Source organism: Anser cygnoides, chromosome 23 (assembly GCF_040182565.1).
Source record: "Anser cygnoides isolate HZ-2024a breed goose chromosome 23, Taihu_goose_T2T_genome, whole genome shotgun sequence".
Lineage (NCBI taxonomy): Eukaryota > Metazoa > Chordata > Aves > Anseriformes > Anatidae > Anser > Anser cygnoides.
Genome location: NC_089895.1, coordinates 2,100,153 through 2,124,431, shown reverse-complemented (window position 1 = coordinate 2,124,431; position 24,279 = coordinate 2,100,153). Strand labels below are relative to the sequence as shown.

General features: G+C 42.7%; 1 protein-coding gene across 1 annotated transcript; it reads left to right on the top strand.

Moving 5' to 3' along the window:
- Positions 1–351: 351 nt before the first annotated feature.
- On the top strand, positions 352–5,356 carry LOC106040152 (guanylin-like). The gene is made up of 3 exons (XM_048067293.2): positions 352–509; positions 3,384–3,573; positions 4,326–5,356. The coding sequence occupies exons 1-3, from the start codon at positions 435–437 to the stop codon at positions 4,391–4,393; spliced, it is 333 nt and encodes a 110-aa protein (XP_047923250.2). The 5' UTR covers positions 352–434; the 3' UTR covers positions 4,394–5,356.
- The last annotated feature ends 18,923 nt before the right edge of the window (positions 5,357–24,279 follow it).

The following is a 24,279-nucleotide window of genomic DNA, read 5'->3' as shown; positions in this document are numbered from 1 at the left end:
TCCAAGATCATCTTGCCCCATACATTCCCCATATGGAGACTTAGTTTTGGTTGCTGTGTTAGAGCTAAGACCAGACTTTCCTATTTATGTGCCGTAGGCCGCAATGATTTTCCTGCCTGTCTTGGCCAGTTTCTGAAAGTGGGAGAGAGTCATAAACACCAGTATTTGCCTGGGTGTGACTGTCCTGCTCTGCCAAGGAGTAGATAACTGGTAGTCCACTGAAGGTTTATTGTATGCCTGTAAGAGTTTAGGTTAATGGATTACCAAGCCAGTGCTGTGCAAAGGCTTTATAAAGCTTATTTTTTTTGCACTCGGGAGATAGAGCTCTGACAACTAGAGCAAATCTGAGAGACGCAAAGGAAGGACAGTGAAATACTAAAGCAAGAGAAAACAAAATATATTCAGGTTAGGAGAGGCTACCCTTCGCAGGTGCTATGAAAGGCTTTCTTTCCTTTACGGTCCTTATACTCCTTTCACTGGTGCACAGCTCCCAGGGAGTCTATGTCCAGGTGAGTTTTCTGCTTTTTTTTTTTTTTTTTTTGCTTAGTCTTGCAAGTTCAGTGATATATTGATATTATGAAGAGTTGTGGCTACAACAGGAATGCTGAACTAAATTAATAGAGCTGAATTTTTTCTTTTCTCTGGCTTGTTGTCTGACATCTTGTCCCTGTTGCTCAGTTTTTCTGTCTGTAAAATGTTTCAGGTATTTCTAGCCTCATGCTTCACCAGCCATATCACTGCTCTGAAATTCCTGTCTGGGTATTCCCGGAGTTTTCTTTTGCAGATAACCCCGTATGTTGTGAAGTTGCATGAACTGGGGAGAAAGTGTTTTGTCTTGCCTGCTTGTAGGCAGGTAGTTCTTTATGAAAATGACCTGCAGGCTTGGAGGAATAGTAATGGATAGATAAACTGTTAGAGGAGGCTAATACAAAATACTCTAAAACACACTGCACCCGTGATCGATACTACATGCCACATAGAAGTAGGTAGGTAGGTATCATCACTCTTGTCTGTTCATGGGAGTACGTTAGATCTATCTGCACTCATCCCTAGAAACAGTTTGGGAGATTCCAGTTTGGTCGCATTGTAAATGACATTCTTGGAGTAACAAAAGGGCTGGTATTATTTAAACAATAGTTGATTCTCTTTATGTGTGCACAGTAGGTTTTGAAGGAGTGAAAAAAATAGTCTCCAACTTAATGAAAAGAAATAAATCAAATTTCCACTTGGAACTGTAGAAAATAACCAAATGAGAATAGCAGTTTCTGGTTGAGGTAAAAATGTAGGAAGTTCAGCTCTGAAGGTGTAGCTCCTCTTTGTAATTCAAATGCTTGTCTCATTAATCACTACATTTATATTTTGTCTGCCTCATATAAGACATGAATATATATGTTCAGTGTTCTGTGCATGTGTGTTGCACTCTTTTCAGTTGGACTACTTAATTTCCCTAACGTCTGACTAACTCAGTGCACAAAGTTGGTTATGTACTTGTTTTCTGAAAACCTTTCCAAGACTTCTCTTCCCTTTCCCATAGTATGTCACAGGAAGCATTGATTTAACAAAATGTTTGCAAGCCACAAGCAAAGTTTATTGGACTTTGTGAAGTGCTTTTAAAGGCTGAATACGACTACCTGGACAGTTTCTTGCACAGCTCTTGAATTACTATGATAAAAATTGGAAGAGGATGGCTAGCTAATTGTGGAATAAAACCAGAAAAATTCAAGAAAACTTAAAAAAACAAACTAAAGCGCTGGCTTAGACTATTTCTGTGATAAAATCTTCTAGTTCAACAGAACAGCATGCACTGTTACCTTGGAGAGAAGATGCTGCTCAGACTGAGCTCTCTCTGATACACTTTTCTGAGACGGCGTTGACGTTTTTGTTTGTTTTATTTTGTCAACAGGACATAAATGTATCTCATAAGTCTATCTCTCATAAATGTTCATTCTTACTAAGCAGTGATAATAAGTAGGATAAATCCTGTGTGAAAGGATCGAATAAAGCTCACTTCGTCCCTTTCTGCTTTCCCTGGAACTGTTCTCATGGAAATCCTTCCTTTTTTGTTCTCTGTTTTGTGCTTTTAGAGTCTGCATCCGGTAGCTGAATTTAGAGCTATGTTTTACATAGTTAACTTCACACAGGCAACCAGTCTGATAAACTATTCTGAGAAAAATCATAAATTAATTGGAAGTAGAAAAGAGTTTAACTTGTTAAATAAATGCATGTCCTTGGTTGGTTTTTTTATTATTATTCTTTAACTGACACCCCTCCCTCCCCCCCAAAAAAACCACTCTCACACAACTGAACATCAAGCTAATGAGACTATGAAGCAAACAACAATATTTGATCTTATGCCATCGCAGGCTCAATTAACTTCATTTCTTTGAACATGTAGGTGTCACTTGATCATATTTCTGATTGTTTCTTGTTCATTAAACATGAATAAAGCAAATGCTAAATAACAATTTGAAAATGCATATTCCTCTTTTAGACCAGACTGTGATTCTCTTCGTACTTATACGGATGTTATGCACTTAACAATTGCAACATGTTCAATTTAAGTTTATTACCTCAACAGTGAGATTCTCTTGAAACTGTGAGGGAATGGTTGTTAACAGATGCACAAGATCAAACAATCTAAAACATGGAGTAATACTTCTTTATTGAATAGCAATACTTACCCTTTGAGCCTCCCAAAGCTTTGGCATGATCTTTGAGTCAGAAGTGATGCGTTTTGTTTTTCTCAGTAAGTCGTGTTCCATAAATTGTATGGACGAGTTTTAAGTTCATGGAAACTTGCCACAGTATCTTGCGATGAGGAGGTTCAGCTCTTAACAATGTTAAATGTGAAGGAATTTTCTCTGTTTTGAGCATGCCACATGACAGCCAAGACCTGAAGTTCTCTACTAATGTATTAGAAGAAAGAGTGAACAAAATAAATCCCCATTCGCATGCATTCAGCTCATCATTTTGTAAATCTCTATGACATATTACCCAATCATTTCTTTTCTAGGCTGATGTTTCTCAGTCCATATCTTTCTACCTTAGCTTTTGTGGGTCTCTCTCACAAGAGTGAGAAATGCATTAATTGTGCCTCCATCCACTGAGATGCTTAACAAAAACCCTGACGAGCCAGCCAGGTCTCACTGCTGCTCTGCAGGGTGTATGTATTGAAGAGCTGATCCCTTTACCTTCACTGAGCACCAAATTTCTTTAAGCTTTGTTCCAACATTCCCTTTTCCCTATAGTATAGGTTTGTGGAGAGAGCTGACAGTTTAGCAGACTTCAGTTGAAATGGAATACATTTGCCTAAGGACTGACTCCCTGATGCCTTTTTTTTGTTCTTTTTTTTTTTTTTTTTTTTTCTGATTCTGCCTACATAGGATGGCAACTTGAAATTCTCCCTTGAATCTGTGAAGAAGCTAAAGGAGCTCATGGATGAGAACAGAAGCATTAACCCTCGCATGGTGGCTTCAAAGACTGCCTCTTCTCCATGCAAAGAAAAAGATCTTCCTGAGGAGTTCCGAGCTGTGTGTAAAAGAGAAGATGCACCCATGATTTTCGAGAGGCTGAGTATGTAGTTCGTATTGCATGATTTCCTTTTTTTAATCACATTTTTCAACCTCAAACATTGAAATTGTAGCAGCCAAAGAAACGTAATTACTGTTGTGTCACTTCTAAAGCAGCTGGAAGTCCATGCTGCTTTTTGATTACCCCTTCTGCAAGGATACAAAACTGAGAGCCATCCCCATCAGAAAACTCCTATGGTGCTTAATTGTAGTCTGTGCAGATCACGCTGTTGTAAACACAAAAAACACAAAAGTTTCTTCCAAGTAGCTGTGTATTTCTGGGTACCCTAAAAGAGGTGTCAGATGTAGACGAGGTGAATTAGTCTTCAGCATTTTGTGTCTCCAAGGCATACGTAGTGATTCTTGAGCCAGCTGCTACATTTTTTTAAAAAATTTAAATAATTTTATTATGTTTTATTAACTTACTGTCCAATACAGTGGAAACCTTAGGAAGAAATGCTACCAATATAACTAAAGCTGTGATTCTACAAGCCACTTTAGAGGAAAAAGGCAGCATCCTCACCAGCCTCCCACAAGATGTCCTGCTTGTTCTCCCGGTGATTTCAAGTTTGATCTCATTTTTTAAGCAAGATTTTCTCAAGAACTATTTTTGTCTTATGCCAACAATAACTTCAGTGACATCGAAACTCATGGAACAGCAACAGAAAGGAATCTCTCAGCCACTTGATGTGTGGCTCTGCTCTCCAACGTATTGCTTTGCTATCCCACTGAAACACTCTCTTTTCTCTCTAACAGGCATGGCTGTCAGAGACGCTGATTTGTGTGAAATCTGTGCCAATGCTGCCTGCTCTGGTTGCTTTTGAAAAAGGATGAAGCAATCTGAAGAAGATGTGCCAAGTTTGTGCATTTGTGTTGCAAGATCACATACCCTCAAAAATCAATATTTAGTCTCCATCTCCACTGTAGTCAAACTGAAACTATTGTCTCACGTAGACATGCTAGGGGGAATCTTGAAGTAGTTAGATCAGGTAATACCAACAGGGCAGTTTTGGCAACAAGAAGACAAAGCCTTATCTGAGATGCTGAGGAACCATCGGCTCACACTGAGTGGTGCCCTTTCTTGAGCTGACTGCTCTCCCTGAGCTGTGCCTCTGTCTACATGAGCTGTGTCACGCTTGACTGGAGTGAAAATTTCCTGGGTTCATTGTTTTGGCTTCCACTATTTTATCTGGATTGGAACATGATGGGTCAAACTGAGTAGTCTTCTCTAGCCCTTTTAATATCTAAATCTACCTGTGATCTGCCTTCCCCTACACACATACACCTAGCGGCCAAGGTTTATAATCTTTTCCAGCACATACTATCCAATTGATTGGATAAGTGCCTGTAGGTCTGCATGTGGTATGTGTATGTTTGTAACAGAACTGTAGCATGCAAATTGGGGACAAGTTATAAGTGTTTAGCTACACTTTCACACCCAGAAAATTCTCCATCTGTTACTTGTACTAATACTTTATTGCCAATTTATGGAATAGAGGTGGACAAACACTGTAGCTAGTAACCTTTTCCTCATAGTTGTATAGAAGTTCCCTTCTTTCAATGGATTTTCCTGTTCGTTAAGCTCTATTTAGGAGACAGGAAGTCCAAACTGCAATGTTGGCATCACTTTGAAAGAAAAACATTGACTTGACGGGATTTATGTTTTTGTCATTTTGTTTTGTTGTGTAGTGTTTGTGTTTTTGGTGGCAATATTGTGAAGAAAGGGTCTGCCCATGTTTATATGCTACTGTACATGGAATAAAAGCTCGTGACAATTTTGTGGGGTATTTTGGTGTTTTTATTTTTATTTATTTTTATTTTTATTTTTCTTCTTTGGTACTCTGCCTACTTCCTCATCTCTTGTATAAGGTCTTTCATGTCTGGATCTCCACTAGAGTAAGATATGTTGTTAACATTGTCCTGAAGTTAAAACAATTTGCTATTCCATTTGTGTTCTTTATATGGATCATAGTAACATAAGACTACTTCAGAGTTTTTAAATTATTCCTTCTTAATATTAATTGTTAAGTCAATTTAGCCAGCAGGTTCTCAGAGGAATGTCAATGCTGTAAAGTTATACAATTATCATAGAATCAAAGAATGGGTTGGGTTGGAAGGGAACTTAAAGACCATCTAGTTCCAACTCCCCAACCATAGGCAGGGATACCATCCACTAGATCAGGCTGGCCAAGGCCCCATACAACCTGACCTTGAACACCTCCAGGAATGGGGCCTACTTGACTACTGACTACTCCAGGACAAAATACTACTAATACTAATACTGATAATAAATCCAAGAGCTAATGCTGAGGAGAGAATCTTCTAAGAGTCTTTCTGCTGTCTTGAAATTGGAGCCTTTGGGATTCCCTGACTTCTGAATCCTAAAGTAACGTTTTTGGATATAGAAAGGTGACTTCTCATTATCTGTTAAAATTAACCTGACAAATCACGAAGTCTCAGCGCATCAGCTGAGCTGAGAGGACAGGTTCTGCATTTTGCAATGAAGACTCCTCATTGGCAAAAAGAATAGAACCAAGATAGCCTGGCTGATAATATCTGTGTTCGCACTGGGCTAGAGGACTGGACTAGGGACCTTTGTATACATTCTCCAAGTGACTCTCAGACCTTGAATCTCTTGTAGCCGTGCCTTCAACAGAAGTGCCGCAGCCTGATAATGGCCTAGTGTATAATGGCTTGTGTGTAGTATTGTCTTGACATACAGTCCTGGTTTCAGCTAGGATAGAGTTAATTTTCTTCCTAGTAGCTGGGATGGTGCTGTGGTTTGGATTTAGGATGAGAATAATGCTGATAACAAACCAATGTTTTAGTTGTTGTAGAGCAGCGCTTACACTAAGCCAAGGACTTTTCAGATCCTCATACTGCCCTGCCAGCAGGGATGCTGGGGGTGCACAAGAAGCTTGAAGGGGACAGAGCCAGGAAAGCTGACCCTAAACTGGCCAAAGGGATATTCCATGCCTTATGACTTCATGATATACAATAAAACTAGGGGAATTGGCTAGGGTGAAGGAGGCAGCTGCTACTTGGTGACAAGCTAGGCATTGGTCAGCAGGTGGTGATAAACTGCATTGTGATAAACTGCCCACAACCTCCCTGGGCAGCCTGTCCCAGCGCTCCGTCACCCTCACCGGGAAGAAGTTCTTTCGCGTGTTGGGGTGGAACTTCCTGGGCTCCATTTTGTGGCCATTGCCCCTTGTCCTGTCCCCGCAGACCACTGAAAAGAGGTTGGCCGAATCCCTCTGTCTGCCACACTTCAGGTATTTATAAACATTGATAAGATCCCCCCTCAGTCTTCTTTTCTCCAGGCTGAACAGCCCCAGGTCTCTCAGCCTCTCCTCACAGGGGACATGCTCCAGGCCCCGTACCATCTTTGTGGCCCTCCGCTGGCCTCTTTCCAGGAGATCCCTGTCTTTGTTGTGCCGGGGAGCCCAGAACTGGACACAGGACTCCAGGTGAGGCCTGACCAGGGCAGAGTGGAGGGGGAGGATCACCTCCCTTGACCTGCTGGCCACGCTCCTTTTAATGCCTGCCAGGATCCCGTTGGCCTTCTTGGCCACCAGGGCACGCTGGCTCATGGCCAACCTGTCGTCCACCAGGACCCCCAGGTCCTTCTCTGCAGAGCTCCTCTCCAAGCAGTTCATCCCCCAGCCTGTACTGATACGTGCGGTTGTTCCTTCCCAGGGGCAGGACTTGCTCTTGTCATGTACATTCCTATCATTTCCTTATCAGAAGGTAGTTTGTGTTCTTCATCCATTTATTTACTTTGGCTGTATTAAAGAATTCAGAAGAGAATTGCATGACATGTAGCAGATCCTGCCTGTTACAGTGAGTCTTTATTTCTGGTGAATAGTCCTGTGTTTTCCTAAGAGACAAGATAGACTAAACTTTATAATGCATCATTCTCTTTGGAGAAGTCAGGACTGCCACCTGCGATCTTTTATGGGCTGCATGTTTCCTTCTTTTCCTGCCTGCTATTTGCAATGTTATAAAAGTTACTGAGCTCATGACAGTCCAGATGTCATTGCGCCCAGGTAACCCAGGCATCTAGCATGTACCGGGTCTAGGATCAGGATCAAATACACTTGTTTTCTGGTGAGGGCTACACAGGAACAAGCACACTGCCTGGAGGATCCACACTGGTAAGGAGGCATACTTTTTATCATGTCCCAAAGTGTATCTGCTTTGGAAAGACTTTAGGGTGCTGGATGCAAGCTAGCCCTACACATGTCAGGTAGGTATGGAAATTAATACTCAAATGGGCCCGTAAATCTTCCCACAGGAAGATTCTGAAGGGACTGTTTGACCGCTAAGCTGGAGATTCAGCTGATGGCTACTCTGACTACACACAGTCTGTGAAAACCAGTCACTTTTGCTTCTACATCCAAAAATATGGTTTTCATTGGTTAATGTGACCTTTTAACCTTTGGAGATTTGGACTACGGGCTGTGCCTTGAGCTAAATGTCCTTCATATTTGTGAACGGAGCCTTAGTATTTGTGAATAGAGCTAAAGGAATACTTCCCTGCTTCATAAAGGATTGTGATGCACAGGCAAGAATGACCAGCAGAAGTACCAGCGTGATGCTGGCAATTGGCTCTGAAGAAGGCTGTCTCTGGCTATGAGTGAACACTCTTACAATGGAGTGTGAGACTGGTCAAAGGGCTGGTTTTTCCACCTGCCCTAGTTTCTCTATCCTACGTTGTGTGTAGGGAGACAAGATCTTTATAACATAAACCAACGGTCTCTACTATCTCAGGTGTCACATACCCAGGAAAACATATTAGGAACACGGATGCTCAGTGTAGCATTTTAGCATTTACAGTTCCTTATTTACCTTTTTTTTCAAACAACAACAAAAAATGTTCCTGAAAAATGTTAATGAACTTATTGTTACATAATGTTGAAATTTCAAAATGGGATCTGCCTTTGGACCCAGCTGCATGCCCATGTTCTCCGTCTCCCACTAGCAAAATGCTTTTATCTTTGTTAGGACTGTATGCATAATTTATTCAGTGTTATAGGCAAATATTAAAATAAATTTGCATCCAATAGTTACTCTCTCAAGGTAGTCATTAGCTCATTCTCTTTATCAAGTCACATGTCACGGAGGGGATGCATACAATGAAGTTTCTTCTGTTAAAGTCACAGTGTGTTCATCTCATGCTGTTGTAAAACCAACCTTCTCACACTGTTTTGCTTCCATTTTGCCTTTAATTGGTGCAAAATGCTATAATGTTGAGTTAAATATATGAAAAAATAAATGTATACCTTACCGAGCAGGATTGCCAGTCATTACACCTTGACTGTGACTTGTGGCTACATTTTGAACTCTTCCAAATAAGCACTTTTGAAGACTAAAGTCAAGTCAATATCAGGTCATGTGCAGAGACTCTGAGAGAGGCAAAGAATGCGGCCTGAAGGGTGTGGCAGACTCTGAGAGTTTCGACAAATTATTACTTGAAAGTCAAGGTCATAGTTTATAAACATATTAACAAAACATCACAGTCCTAATTCTCACTCACCTCTGCCTCATTCACATTTGGTATCACAAATAGTCAAACACAGCTTATACAATGTTACAGCTTATACGTTATTAACAAACGTCATCCTATTGTAACTGTGTTTTCGAATATTTCAGTCACACACGCGCACTCCTATATCTGTTTGAGGCACTTCTTGACCGGTATTATGCTTCGTTGGATAAGTGAACGAAGACAGGGAATGATTACTGAATTTTTTTCTCAGTGTAGTTTGTATCCAGTGTGCTTCCTTTCTCTGTGTTGTCTGCATTTTTGAAGCAAAATTGTGAAGGGATTGTAAAAGGCTGTAATATAGCATTGTCCGTTGATGCTTGGAAACTCACTTAGAAGAACTTCCCTACTTGTTTCTCACAACATGTTCACCATCCTCTGCAATCCTTTGCAAGGAAGACAGCTGCCATCTTGGAAAAATGTGGTCTTTGTTAAATTGTAGTTACGTTTGTGATTGTAGTGATTGTGAATATTTAATGATTTTGTTTGTACTTAGCCTTGGGGAATAGATTAGCAAAGTGATTAAACGTGTAAAAATGTAAAAACTACCTCAATATAAAACTCCTTCACTGTGAGAACTGGGAACCCATTTCAACTCCTTTTGTCTGGCTGAATGAGTGACTTTTTGAAATGCTCCTGAACTGAATGCTCAAATTACTGTAATAAATATCAGCTCTTCAGGGAAGGGAATGCGAGACACGAATGAAACACTTCTCTGAAATCTACTAAAGCCAGTTGCAATAGAAACATTTTGAAATTTAATTTCAAATAATTTAATAAACAATTAGGCCTATATTACATAAACATAGTAAGAGTGTCATATCATATGTTAACTTTTGCACAAGTTTTTTTTTGTGAAGGCCAAAAGGTCACATAGGGAGATTAAGAATGGATTTCAAAATCTGCAGCTGATAACTGGTATTTGTCCCCAAGTATTTCTCCATAGCATCACATGTATACTGCCTAGATAACAGGAGCATGCTCCTTTCTCCATCTTCCTCTTTTTGTTCAGTAACAGCTAGGATTTGGCACAAATTACAGAGTTCTGCCTATTCCTTACAGGACCGTTTTATCACCCTGGGCAGCTGAGGAATCAAATTGTCAGAATATATCTACCCAGTGCAGTCCAGCAAGGCGAACTCTGGCATCTCTAGGCTCTTCTGTATGATAGAATGGTAGCTTCTGCAAGACTTTTCCATTAATGTTTAATTACTAATGACAGCAGAGATGTCAGCCTGTTGCTGATATCTTTCTCCCCTTATCTCACACGTTTTACAGAATATCAACTCCTGGGCTCCTGTTAAAAATCAAACAAACACAAAAACATTTCTACACTGCTGTAGGTGGACAACATGTAACAAGAAGGCAAAGGACAGAATGAAGTAAGAAATCATGCAGGAGCTCTGTGAACAAATGCTCCAAGGTATCTATGTAGTATTTCCAAGCTACTTCATGCTGTTCACCTCTCAGCTTTAGCCACAGTGCAGACTGGATCACTGGGATACTCTGTGCAGACTCTTTAAAGTCCAGCAAGGTCCTCTACCTACGAATTCAGCCTGGATAGACTTGGCAGGGTTTAATCAGAATTATGAAGGAAGACAGTAAATCAGAAGGACTCGTGATTTAGCTATAAATCACACTTTATTGCCAATGTTGCTGATTTAGTTGCCATTAAATCATAATAGTAAGTTCAAGGAGCACCTCATAGAAGAGAAACAGACTTCAAAGGTCTGCTCGTTCACCAGCAGAAATGTTTAGTCTTCCGCAGACTGGACTGTTAGAAGAATAATTTAAAATGAATATTGATGTAATACTATTTTAACCACTCTAGATGATTGCAGATATTCTTTGTCCTTTTTCCTTTTTGAACATATTCGCTTATTTATTATGCATTTCAATGTGTCATCGATGGCAAATAGATGTCAGTCAGCTGAAATACACTGCCAGTAGGCATTCTGAAGAGTATAGGACAGCTGCAATCTCCAGATTTCCGTGCTTGTCAGCATCAGATTTACATGCAAGCATAACCAAAATGAACTTCATACAGAAAACACAGAGAAATTGTACTTTACATAGAGGATTAGCCTTAGATGTTTTCAAAGGTCCTGCCATCAAAGTCATTTAAAACACCAAAATGGGTTTAGTGAAGGTCACATTAAGCCATAGAATCATAGAATAGAATAATAGAATTATTAAGGTTGGAAAAGACCTCCAACATCATCTCGTCCAACCATCCCCCTACCACCACTATCACCCACTAAACCCTGTCCCTAAGCACCACGTCCAACCTTTCCTTAAACACCCCCAGGGACGGTGACTCCACCACCTCCCTGGGCAACCCGTCCCAATGCCTGACTGCTCTTTCTGAGAAGAAATGTCTCCTAATTTCCAACCTGAACCTGCCCTGGTACAACTTGAGGCCATTCCCTCTAGTCCTATCACTGGTTATCTGTGAGAAGAGGTCGACCCCCAGCTCCCCACACCTTCCTTTCAGGGAGTTGCAGAGAGCAATGAGGTCTCCCCTGAGCCTCCTCTTCTCCAGACCAAACACCCCCAGTTCCCTCAGCCACTCCTCACAGGACTTGTGTCCCAGGCCCTTCACCAGCCTCGTAGCCCTTCTCGGGACATGCTACAGGGCCTCGATGTCCTTCTTGTAGTGAGGAGCCCAAAGCTGAACCCAGCACTCGAGGTGCGGCCTCACCAGAGCAGAGCACAGGGGGACAATCACCTTCCTGGTCCTGCTGGTTACACTATTCCTGATACCAGCCAGGATGCCGTTAGCCTTCTTGGCCACCTGGGCATACTGATGGCTTATGTTCAGGCCAACATTGACCAACACTCTCAGTTTCCAGCAAGACTGAGTGCACCCGCAGCAGGTTTGCAGATGACACCACGCTGAGTGGTGTGGTTGATACAACAGAAGGAAGGGATGCCATCCCAAGGGACCTGGACAAGCTTAAGAAGTGGGCCCATGTGAACCTCATGAGGTTCAACAGGTCAAAGTGCAAGGTGCTCTACCTGGCTTGGGGCTGCCTCAGAAGACAAATGGCAAGCAGGTTGAGGGACAGGATTGTTCCCCTCTGCTCTGCCCTTGTGAGGCCCCACTTGGAGTATTGCGCCAAGGTCTGGAGCCCCCAGCATAAGAAGGATGTTGATCTTTAAGAGCAGGTCCAGAGAAGGGCCACAGAGATGATCAAGGGGCTGGAGCTTCTCTCCTATGAAGAAAGGCTGAGAGAGCTGGGGCTGTTCAGCCTACAGAAGGGGAGGCTCCGGGGTGACCTCACTGCAACCTTTCAGTACTACAAGGGGGCTTATAAAAAAGATGGAGAATGACTCTTTGCTCAATCAGATAATGACAGGTGAATGGTTTTAAATTAAATGGGGGGAGGTTTAGATTAGAGGTTAGGAGGAAATTCTTCACTCAGAGGGTGGCGAGGCACTGGAACAGGTTGCCCAGAGATGTTGTGAATGCCCCATCCCTGGAGGTGTTCAAGACCAGGTTAGATGAGGTCCTGAGCAACCTGATCTGGTGGGTGGCATCCCTGACTATGGCAGGGGGGTTGGAACTAGATGATCTTTGAGGTCCCTTCCAATCCAAGCCATTCCACGATTCTATGATATTTTTCCTCTGCACAGCTTTCCAGCCACTCTGCCCCAAGCCTGTAGCGCTGCATGGGGTTGCTGTGCCCCAAGTGCAGGACACTGCACTTGGCAATGTTGAACCTCATCCCATCGGCCTCTGCCCATTGACCCAACCTGTCCAGGTCCCTCTGCAGGGCCTTCCTATCCTGTGGCAGACCAATGTTTCCACCCAGTTTGGTGTTTTATGTAGTCCAGGTGCAGGTTAACTACCAAAAGAAATTAATTGGAGAACACACGATAGTTTGGAGGCAGAAGAATGAAATTCATACACAATACCTCTCCTAGAGGATTGGTCTGTTTTTCATGTTCATGACATAGATATAGCTGATTATACAGTTGTCAAACAGAAAGAAATATCACAAATAAAATTAGAAGCCTTATGCTCAGCTGAGTTAAATTTTGGGCTGTAGTGGTCTTGCCCAATTTCTTTTGCTGATGAGGGAAAGCACACCAGGAACTGAAAATCACAGGTGACCTGTGCAAAGCTCCTGACACTGAAACAGTCAATTATCTCGGGCTAAACATCAGCATCTGGCTCTCAACAGACACTGGGAGCTTTTCTAAAATAGGATAGGACAGGACAGGACAGGACAGGACAGGACAGGACAGGACAGGACAGGACAGGACAGGACAGAATAGAATAGAATAGAATAGAATAGAATAGAATAGAATAGAATAGAATAGAATAGAATAGAATAGAATAGAATAGAATAGAATAGAATAGAATAGAATAGAATAGAATAGAATAGAATAGAATAGAATAGAATAGAATAGAATAGAATAGAATAGAATAGAATAGAATAGAATAGAATAGAATAGAATAGAATAGAATAGAATAGTTCATCCCCCTTTGAAGGAACCTTCAAAGATCATCTAGTCCAACTGCCTGACCACTTTAGGGCTAAACAAAACGTAAAGCATGTTATTAAGGACATTATCCAAATGCCTCTTGGACACTAATGAGCATCAGGCATCACCCACTTCCCCAGGAAGCCAGTTCTAGTGTTTGCCCACCCTCATGGTAAAGAAATGTTTCCTAATATTTAGAACCTCCTCTGGTGCAGCTTCGTGTCCTATCATTGGTGACCAACAAGAAGAGACCAGCACCTCTTTCTCCATTTCCCCTCCTAAAGAGGCTGTAGAGAGCCATAATGTCACCTCTTGGCCTCCTTTTCTCCAAACTAAACAAGCGTCCTCAGCCTCTCCTTCTAGCCCTTTTACCAGCTTTGTTGGCCTCCTCTGGATGCATTCAAGTACCTTAAAATCCTTTTTATATTGTGGAGTGCAGAACTGCAGACAATATTCAAGCCACACCAGAGCTAAATATAGCAGGAGAATCCCCTTTTTTGATCAACTGGCTATGCTGTGTTTAATGCACCCCAAAGGGTGGTTTGCCCTCTTGGCTGCCAGGACACACTGCTGGTTCATGTTGAGCCTGCTGTCAACCAGTACACTTCAGCTCCTAACAGGTTACCGATCTCTACTGCTTTGACTTAAGAACTGTGTCTTAATACAGTCTTCAGCACAGGTTCCTCACCTTTTGAATTGTAAAAGCCTTCTTCTCCAGAAGAACATCAGCCAGCACTTCTCTGCTAGCTACATGTAACTCTGCACATAAATCTTTAAAATCTGTGTTCTTACAACAAAGTACATTTCTTACCTATTTGTTTCTACTTTCTTGGGTCACACAGGCCAGGAACCTATGAATTATCTGTTCTCATTCCATGTTTTTCCCACCAGCTGAGTCACAAAAGCATTGATCAGGAACTAATCGCGGAAAGATTCCTTTGCTTCTCAAGGGACAGCTTCCCAGGAACCAGCCAAGTCTTTCTCTGTGTAATGAAGGCCTGTTACATTTTCCTGTACAGGATGAAATACTCATTGTCTTCCATTTCAGGAATATTTTTCATCCTGAAATCCAAAATATCTGTCTGGACACCACATCGTGTCACAACACCAGTCTTCGGATGGACTGTAAATTTTCATGTCCAGATGTGTCCACCTTGCATTATCTTATATTTTGTGGGATTGACTCTATGTTCTACTTCACCTAATGATATCCATATATAACCTACAAAAGTGTAAGCCCCCATCACCACTAGCTAATGATGTTGATTTGATTCTGCTTGTAAAGCAGCTGGAGTGTTCAGTCCATTCACTGACGTTGGTGTGCTAGCACGCGTGGCTAGTTATGTGCTAGCTAAGCAGGAGCTAAACACCTGTGGTCACAAGTGCAAAACAATTGTAGGCAATTTTGGTGGTATTGGTCTTATCCCTGGATAGTCCTCACACTCCTACCAATCACACAAATGAAAGGAGCCAAAATGAGTGTTCAGCAAACACTGAACACACAAAGGTGTGACTGTCCTTTGGGTAATATTTTAACTACAACAAAGGTCAAAGAAAGCACCAATGATGACGTGGTTTGGTTTACAAGCAATAAAAAGCCTATAAAACCAATGACATAAAAAGGGAGTATTTACATTAAATATATTGACTGCCATGGATTCTGAGAAAAAAAAAAAAGAAAAGAAAAAGGGAAAAAAAGAAAAAAAAAGAAGAAAACAGCCTAGGGTCTAAGACAGAAACAGCCTTATCTCTTTTCTGTAGCTTATCTAGTTGTAGGCATGTACCTTTTTTTTCTTTTTTTCCCAATAATCTGATAGACACATTCAGTGTACTTTTCCTCTTGCTGGAATATTTTCACTACCAGATGCTGGAATCAGAATTGATGACACAGGCATTTTTTGTTTGTTTTCTGTCTAGTCATTATGAGATACTATTTGATCAGCTCAGCATCTTTTCTGTTTCCCTGTTCCAGTGGATGAGGAGATACACTGATTCTTGGTACTCCTTTTGGCATGCATCTGCTTTAAAAAATATCCAAAATGCAACTGGTGTCTCCTAACAGCTAGGCACCTGTATTTAATTGTGACTCAGTTCATTTAGTCCAGACAACTGATTCTCTTGATGTCTAGTGGTAGATCCCCTCTGTGACAGGTGACTTGATAAAGAGAATGAGCTAATGACTACCTTGAGAGAGTGAGTAACTATTGGATGCAAATTTATTTTAACATTTGCATATAACACTGAATAAATTATGCATACAGTCCTAACAGAGACAAAAGCATTTTGCTAATGGGAGATGGAGAACATGGGCATGCAGCTAGGTCCAAAGGCAGATCCCATTTTGAAATTTCAACATTATGTAAAAGTAAGTTCATTCATATTTTTCAGGAACACCTTTTTTTTTTTTTTTTGAAGATCTTGTCTCCATACGAACAACGTAGGAAGAACCAGAATAATATCCAGCCCCTGATATTCCCAGGCCCATCACAGGGAGGTGGGCAACCCACGAAAGTTTCAGCTATGCATTCTCAAGCACAGGACACACAGGAGCACAGATATGCAGTGGCAGGCAGCGAAACCATAATAACCTAGTCAGGTAAAAGATCCTATGCCCTGGTTCCTCACAGGGCTGTCTCAGGAGAGCTTAAGCACCATGGTCTGAATGTGAAACTTTTTATGAGAATTTCTTCACCCTCTTCTCTCTCTCCCTTCCTATCTTTGCTTAGGGTATGGGACACATTGTGGGATGCAAGGGAATCAAATTTCAGGATATCACTAAACTTACTATAAGAACCAAAGGTGGGGAAATATAGGGCTCAATGGGTTTTGGAGAAGGATAAACATTGGAAAAAAGATGGATAAGCAGATAAGAGGGACTGGCCATATGTAAACAGAATACTGGTCAGCACGTGCCATGCCCTGATCAGCACAGCCTGTCTTGTCTTCTCATTAAACTCATTAAACTCAATTTCTAACACTTTTCCTGTTTCAGGATCCTTTTATTCTGTGTGCATGGGTGTTCATGGAGGTCTCTGTGACAGCTGCTGGATTTGGACTTGGGGGCCCATGGGGCTCCAGGAGCTGCAGCAGTGCGGGTACGCGAGTGTGCGATCGCTAGAGTTATCGAGCCAGAGTAGCTGGCAAGCAGCTTAAGAGGCTTGAGAGCCAGGAGTCTGCGTGTATCTGTCTCTGAGGGTGAGGCACCAGGAGAATTAGGCTGACGGAGGCACCTCGCGATTTCAGGCCTCCTGCTGGAGGGACCATGAGGCCTGGTTGTGCGGGTGGTCGGTCAACAGAGAGATCTGTCTGTATGCATGTGCCTATGTGCGGAGACAACGTGTGTGTGTCTGTTTAGGTATGTACAGGGGTCTGTTTAGGTCTGTGGATTGGGGTGGTCTTTGTCTGTTAGGTCTGTGGACTGGGGTTGTGGCCCTGTGGGCTTATATGCTCCAGCACTGGGAACTGGGGAAACTTGGTATTCAGGAAGAGCTACTGAGAAGACTGAGTGTCTAACAACAGCTACTGGAAGAACCCACACCCTATATATGTGCACACATATGTATGTATATATATACAGATACATATATATGCATATATATACAGTCTATGGGGACCAGTGATGTGTATCCCAGGGTCCTGAGGGAAGAGCCCGACGGAGTCACCAAGCCTCCCTCCATCCTATTTGAAAAGTCCTGTCAGTCAGGTGAAGTCCCTGGTGACTGGAAAGAGGGAAACATCACTCCCATTTTTAAAAAGGTAGAAAGGAGCACGCAGGGAACTACAGACTGGTGAGCCTTGCCTCTGTGCTTGGGAAGTTCATGGAGCAGCTCCTCCTGGAAGCAAAGGCAAGGCACATACAAGACCAGGAGGTGATCCAAGACAGCCAGCATGGCTTCACCAAGGGCAAATCATGCCTGACCAATCTGGTGGCCTTCTCGGATGGAGTGACTGCATCAGTTGACATAGGAAGACCAACCAATGTCATCTACCTGGACTTCTGCAAGGCCTTTGACATGGTCCCACATGACATACTGGTCTCCAGATTGGAGAGATATGGATTTGAAGGGTGGACCATTCAATGGATAAGGAGCACTGAGTGCTTCTTTCTGTGTTAATCTGTGTGGCTGGTCCTGTGCATGTTTATGTGTGGTGTGTACGCCTGCTGGGAACACATGCTTGTTTCTGCTACTGGCTGGGCCCAGTGGCATGGAGCAGTGGCAGCCTTGCCTCTGGTGACGTACCAGATCCTGCAGCTCCCTGAGAGATACAGAGGCAGAAAAGAGCCTTGGTATTGAAGGTGGGGGCAGATACCAAAACAGCAGTTAAATCACTTAGGGACCAGAGTATTTCTAAGGAAGTATGCAGTATGTGCTATCTGTGAGTACAGGATGTCAGGAGATAGCTGGGTTTGAAAAGAAACTAGACAGATTAATGCTTAAACACAGCAAAACCAGCCTTTGTTTGATAAGTATCAACATGTTTGGGATTAAATAAAATCCAGGAGATATAAACCCTGCCTAAAAGAATTTATGGCAGGAATAATGTTTGCGCAGTGTGAAATAGGAGTAATTGAAGATCCTGTTTCTTGAGGCTGGCTAATCACTTGAAGGTCAAAACTGGCAAAAGGCCAGATAAAGCTGCATAACAAAATGCTCTCATTTACTGTATGAGTAAGCTTTATGGTACAGTGTGGACAAGGGCTGCTGCACCCAGTCAGGCAGTATCCAGGCTCTTGGGACATAAACCACTTGCTTTCTTTCCTACAAGTCTTCCACCTTCTCCTTACTAATAACATACCAATTCCTGTAATACTCTGGCAATCAGGCCTGAGAAACATTGACTTTTATTGTCCCACAAAGCTCTGCATATAACTCCTGCATCATCTTTCAAACATGCACCAGCACTGTGTTTTGGGTATACCAGAAAATGCCTCCAGAAAGCTCTGCTAGGTGACATGTACATGGCTACAGCAGGCAGCAAACCATGAAGATTATCCCCCTTCTAAGTGTGCACCTGGATTACACTTCTTCAGCATCTCTAGAAGCTTACAGTTCAGGTGCACCTGGTCAGAAAAGCACAGTTAGCAATCAGGGTACTGCACAAGAACCTAGAGAATAAGAAAGTCCGTGTGCATGACAGAATCATCTGAAGAAAGGAAACAATAACGAAGGGAATTGTGCTGTGAGGTTAAACATCAGCATGGAACCAGGTAACCAGACACACAGACCCACCAGTCTAACTCTGGAGATCACCTTTAGAAACGTGCAGTGCTATTACTGTGTCTTAATTACTTGGTCTGCTGAATTAGAAATTAAAGGGCAGGAATAGAAATTGTTAGCAAGTGTTAGCAGGGTGCATGCTAACTTGCAGAAGCTAGGGAGGATGTGCCCATATGAAACCAGCGTAGTTCACATCGCTATTGATCCACACGGATTTACAGTTAGCTATAGATATACATTGGTCTTCCAAAGCAGAAGCAATTATTTCTGAATTGTTCCTGACAGGTACGTGTCTAATTTGTTCTTAAATCTCTACAAGTGAGGGAAATCCACAATTTCTTCAGAAAGTTTACTACATCTACTATTTAAAAGCTTTTCTCAATGAATAATCCCTTTGACATAGTTTACACCCACTATTTCCAGTTCCGTTCAGTGTAGAAACAATTATAAAAGCAATCTAGTTCTCTTTTATCAACTTCCTAAAAATGTAAGGGTTATTTTCATCCTCACTCCCACCATGTCTATTTTCTGCATTTCTCCAAGGACACGATTCCCACTGGAGTTGTACTATCTGGACCATATCTTCTCTGAAAGGAAGTTCTCTTAACAGGATAAATAAAAGCAAAAGTTAATTCATGTGCTCTGCAGGCCATGGTTCTTCACATCCCCAACTCTGCCTGGCATTTGCACCTTGCAGTAACATTGCTGACTCACGTCCAGCTGGTGTCCCCATATGAGTGTGTCAGTCTTGGTTGTCTACATGCAAACACAAGGATTTAGAGAAGATCTGGAGGTTCAAATCAACAATCCATAAAGTTCAATGATGATAAAGGTGTGTTAAAAGTTAAGGGAGTGCTAGGCAAATGTATATGCAGAAAGGGCCAGCTGCTTTTTGGTGTGTTTTAAGAAGAGATGAGAAGATGAAGGAAAAAGCAATTGGCTGAAATAAGGACCGCAGTAAACTCTTTTTCACCAAACCTTTTTTTTTTTTTTCCTACCTATTTCGTGGTTAGCCACAAGAGGGAAGTCTTATCCTCTCATTTGTGGGAAATCTGCTCAAAACTCCCTGTGAAAGGTTAAGGTGACTCTAAACAGCTATTTCCTAGGAGAGACCGTAAAGGGAAATATTCCTCAACTGAAAAATCATCAAAAGACATAGCTTAAAGTTGGAAAGCAAATAAAATCTGTATATTATGCTTGTGTATGCATTAAAATTGTGCTGGTAAGATGATGGCTTGCCCTGTCTTTAGTAAACGACATTAGCAATGAGAAGCCTGTAAGATCACATAAGCAAGGGGATTTTGGATAACGTATTAAATATAACAGGGAAAAAAGTCTTGAGAGTGCTGATGAGTGGGAAGACAGACAATCAGAGGCCCAAAAGTTGGTCTAGTTTTTCTACCTCCAAAGTTGGTATCTGTCATGGTTTTGGCTGGGACACAGTTAATTTTCTTCATAGAGGCTGACACAATGTGGTGCTTTGGATTTTTAATGAAAATAGTGGTGATAACGCATCAATGTTTTTCATTGTTGCAGGGCAGTGTTTGCATACAGCCAAGGACTTCTCTGCTTCTCGTACTGTCCTGACACAGTAAGGAGGCTGGGGGTGCGCAAGAAGCTGGGAGGGGTCTCAGCCAGGACAACAGTCTCAGACTGACCAAAGACATATTCCGTACCTTATGATGTTATGCTCAGCAGTAAAAGCTGTGGTGAAGAAGGAAGAAAGGTGGGGTGTTCAGTGGGATGGCATCTATCTTCCCAGGAAACCGTTATGTGTGATGAGCCCTGCTTTCCTGAAAAAAAACATCTGCCTGCTGATGGGAAGTACAGAATGAATCCTTGTTTTGCTTTGCTTGAAGGTGTGGCTTTTACTTTACCTAGTAAACTGTCTTTATCTCTACCCACGAGTTCTTGCACTTTTACCTCTCCAATTCTTTTCTCCATCCCACCTTGGGAGAGTGAGTGAGTGGCTGTGTGGCACTGAGTTGACTGCCAAAACTAAACCACAGCAATATTATAGCATAAAACTCTGAGACCAGATATATATTGTATATAAGGGATGCTTCCAAGAGATTTTACTTAATGTATTGTAGACTAACTGGCTTCAATTTCTATCTTTCCTTTTTTTTTTTCCTTTTTTTTTTTTTTTGACTGTCCTCTATCACATACATTTCCACCTAATATCACATGATTTTTTTTTTCTTTTTTTTTTTGTATTCCCCTGGAGAAGCTGGCAGCCCATGGCTGGGACAGGTAACTTTAAAATTCAGAAAGGAAAAACAAAGCAGCAACAACAAAAGCAGTGGTTTTATCTTTGAGCCTGGCTCAAAGAGGATGCGGAAAGGCAGTTTTAGGCTGAAAAAGTGACAAATGGCTTTTTCTCCCCAGCAGTGCTGGCAGAGGCAGATAGCTTGCACTCTGCAAGCACTCATCACTGTTGAAGTATCAGTTATTTGCTCTCAGAGAGATTCCTAGTTCAGCCCAGTCCTGCAGGCATATCTCCCAAAAGTCAGTTAGAAGACAGCTGGGAAATGAAACCAGACAAATTCAGGTAAAAAATGAGGCATGTACTTTAACAGTTAGGATAACTTAGTATGGCAGTGGAGGGTTCTCACCCTAAGCATCAGTTCTTACCATGACTGGGCACTTTTCAAGAAGAGAAGTTTTAGCCAGAGCCAAGGTATCAAGCCTAGAACTCAAGGAGGCAGTGGCAGATGAGAAGTCAAATTGCTGGTGGTGGTCCTTTCTGGTCTTAAGCTTTGAATAAAAGCTTGAAAACTGTTATAAGTGGCAGGCAGTTGCCTTGACAATGGTCTTGGCAATCACCCACTGTTAAGAAAATGTTTATTCTCGTTGGCAGTACGGGATCTTTGGGTCCCTATAATTAAGGAAACAAAATGTATTTAAACAAATATATCTGGTCTAATTGTTCAGAATTAGAAACAGCAAACACATTTTCTGTTGCTCTGAATTGCTATAATAAAGAAGGGGAGGCGATGTTAGGCTGCTTAGGGCTTTACTGTTTTGAGTTGTCATGGGCAAATATATCTTCAATATTCTTGCCAGGAACAGAGTGAGCAGACGGTGCTGCTGCTTCTTCCAGCTTACAACTGTGGAAGTGATAGCTTTTATGCACAAGGCTATTCACGGCAAAGTGAGCAGACATCTCTTCTTCCAGGGCACTGATGTTTCTTGCTTGTCCTTTTATAGGAGGATCCACAGCTATTATCACTTAACCAGCAGACCTGATTTCATCTCAGATACTGGAAGTCCTTTAACTCCAGGCAAGGAGTGGGCGGACTAAAATTGCTATTACCCTAAGCCTGGTAAATGAAATGGGTCTCTTTCTTCTCCCACATTCAGTAGCAACTCTGCTGACATCAACTTGGTTGCCTCTGATTTACAACAGAGTGGGAGGATAACAGAGCCTGTGTGTTTAATAGGCTCTAGGTGCAGGTGGCCAGTCCTATGTGAGGGGCTGGATCTGAGACTTGCAAAGTAGGGCTGATGAGCCACAGACCAGGTGGCCTTTGGTAATGATGTTCCTGGAGGAGCAGAGTGCTGGGTCCTGGGAAGCAGGTTGATAGGGTATCAGTGACTGCTTAGGTTTCCCTGTCTTCAGAAGGACCCACCTACCTTGTGCTCCTACTCAGTGGTATTCACATGAAGAGCATGATGACTGCTTTGAGGTGAGGCCAAAACCATATGGCATTTTACCCTGACTTTCTGATGATTGAAAAGGAAGGTGCATTGCACTTGATATTTAAAACATAGGGAACTCTTGGCTGAGATGGAGTTGCTGTCATGGATGGGTGGTATCCACCCGTCAGATTACTCAGCCATCTGTAGTTTTTGTAAAAGCGATGTCTTCTGGTTCCTTCTGCCTTTCCACAGATGCGGTAGGCAGCGCCACACACTAGGACAGCTTGAGTCCTGCCTGCATGTGGGCAAGAGGTCCTGCTTCCACAAAATCTGAACTCCAAAGGGGCCAGAGCCTTGTGGGAATGAGCTGCCAGCTCAACCTGCGTCCAGCGTCTGCTTTCCTGCCCCCAGGAATTTGGTGCAAGCTGGGTGTTATTAGCCCGCTTCTGTGCGAGGCAGTGCTTAAAGGTGGTGTATGAGCTTCGGCTCATTAAAGCTCATGCCCTGATGATAGGCAATATTATTTCTGTTCTCTGTGAGAGAGTAGGAAGCTAGGTGCAAAGATGTTAAGCAGTTGAAGGTCATGTAAATGTTGTCTGTCCAGGTGCTCTTCCTCTAGCACTCATGCTGTTCTGTTTCAGCATCATTGCCAGCACCGGTGTTAGGCATCCTAATGTATAGACAAGACAGTAACATCTTTATCTTGTCTAGCATAGACAAAAACTCTACATATCCTGCTGATAAAAATTCTGCTGGCAGATGTCCTATCACTTCCCCCTACAGCAACAGGGAAAAAAGAATTAAAAAAAAGGAAAAAAAAGAAAGAGATGCTCTAGTAGATGAGATTTGGCCTGTGGACTTCTGCCTCTCAGTGCTGTACATGGCCCACTCTCCGGCACTCCCTGCAAATGCTAAATCCATGCTTGAAAAATCCTTTGTGGCAGCACTTGCAGAGCAGTGTAGGGCTCGCTCCTGGCAGTGGTTGCAGGAGATGGCGGCAGCCGGTGCCAGCCTCTACCAGCTCAGGCAAAGGGCTGCTTTGCAGGTTCCCAGAGCTGTCTTCAGATGTCAGTTGTTCTTCAGGAGTCTGGAGTGATCTGGAAACCTTACAGCTCAAAAAGAAGCAGAGGAAGAAAAATATGGGGATAACCTATTTTGGGGGCCTCCCGATGTTTTAAACTTTTGTCTTCTGGGGGACTCAGCCAGTGATGACTCTCTCTGCCCAAGAATTAATCATTGCATAGCAGCCGAGAGGTCAGATGCCTGCTGTCTGCTTGAGGGAAATGACTGTCCCGCTATGCTCTGCGCTGCTGTGGGACACACCAGTACTGTGTACAGTTTGGGGCACCACAGTATAAAAAGTACAATAAACTATTAAAGAGCATCCACAGGAGAGCTACAAAGATGGTGAAGGGTCTAGACTAGGAGATGTATGAGGAGCAGCTGAGGTCTGTTGGTTTGTTAGTCCAGAGCAGAGCAGGCCAAGGGGAGGCCTCATGGCGGCCTGCAGCTCCCTCATGAGGGGAGGCCTCATGGCGGCCTGCAGCTCCCTCATGAGGGGTGGCCTCATGGCGGCCTGCAGCTCCCTCATGAGAAGAGGCCTCATGGCGGCCTGCAGCTCCCGCATGAGGGGAGGCCTCATGGCACCTTGCAGCTCCCTCACAAGGGGAGCAGAGGGACAGGCGCTGAGCTCTGCTCTCTGGGGACAGCGACAGGACCCGAGGGAACGGCATGGAGCTGGGACAGGGGAGGGTCAGGCTGGGTATCAGGAAAAGGTTCTTCACCGAGAAGGTGGTTGGGCACTGGAATA

Excerpts from the sequence above, each read along its gene's own strand:
- LOC106040152 (XM_048067293.2), top strand. The coding sequence starts at position 435 with ATGAAAGGCTTTCTTTCCTTTACGGTCCTTATACTCCTTTCACTGGTG. Across the intron at positions 510-3,383 it reads CCCAGGGAGTCTATGTCCAG|GATGGCAACTTGAAATTCTC; the intron begins GTGAGTTTTCTG and ends CTGCCTACATAG. Across the intron at positions 3,574-4,325 it reads CATGATTTTCGAGAGGCTGA|GCATGGCTGTCAGAGACGCT; the intron begins GTATGTAGTTCG and ends TCTCTCTAACAG.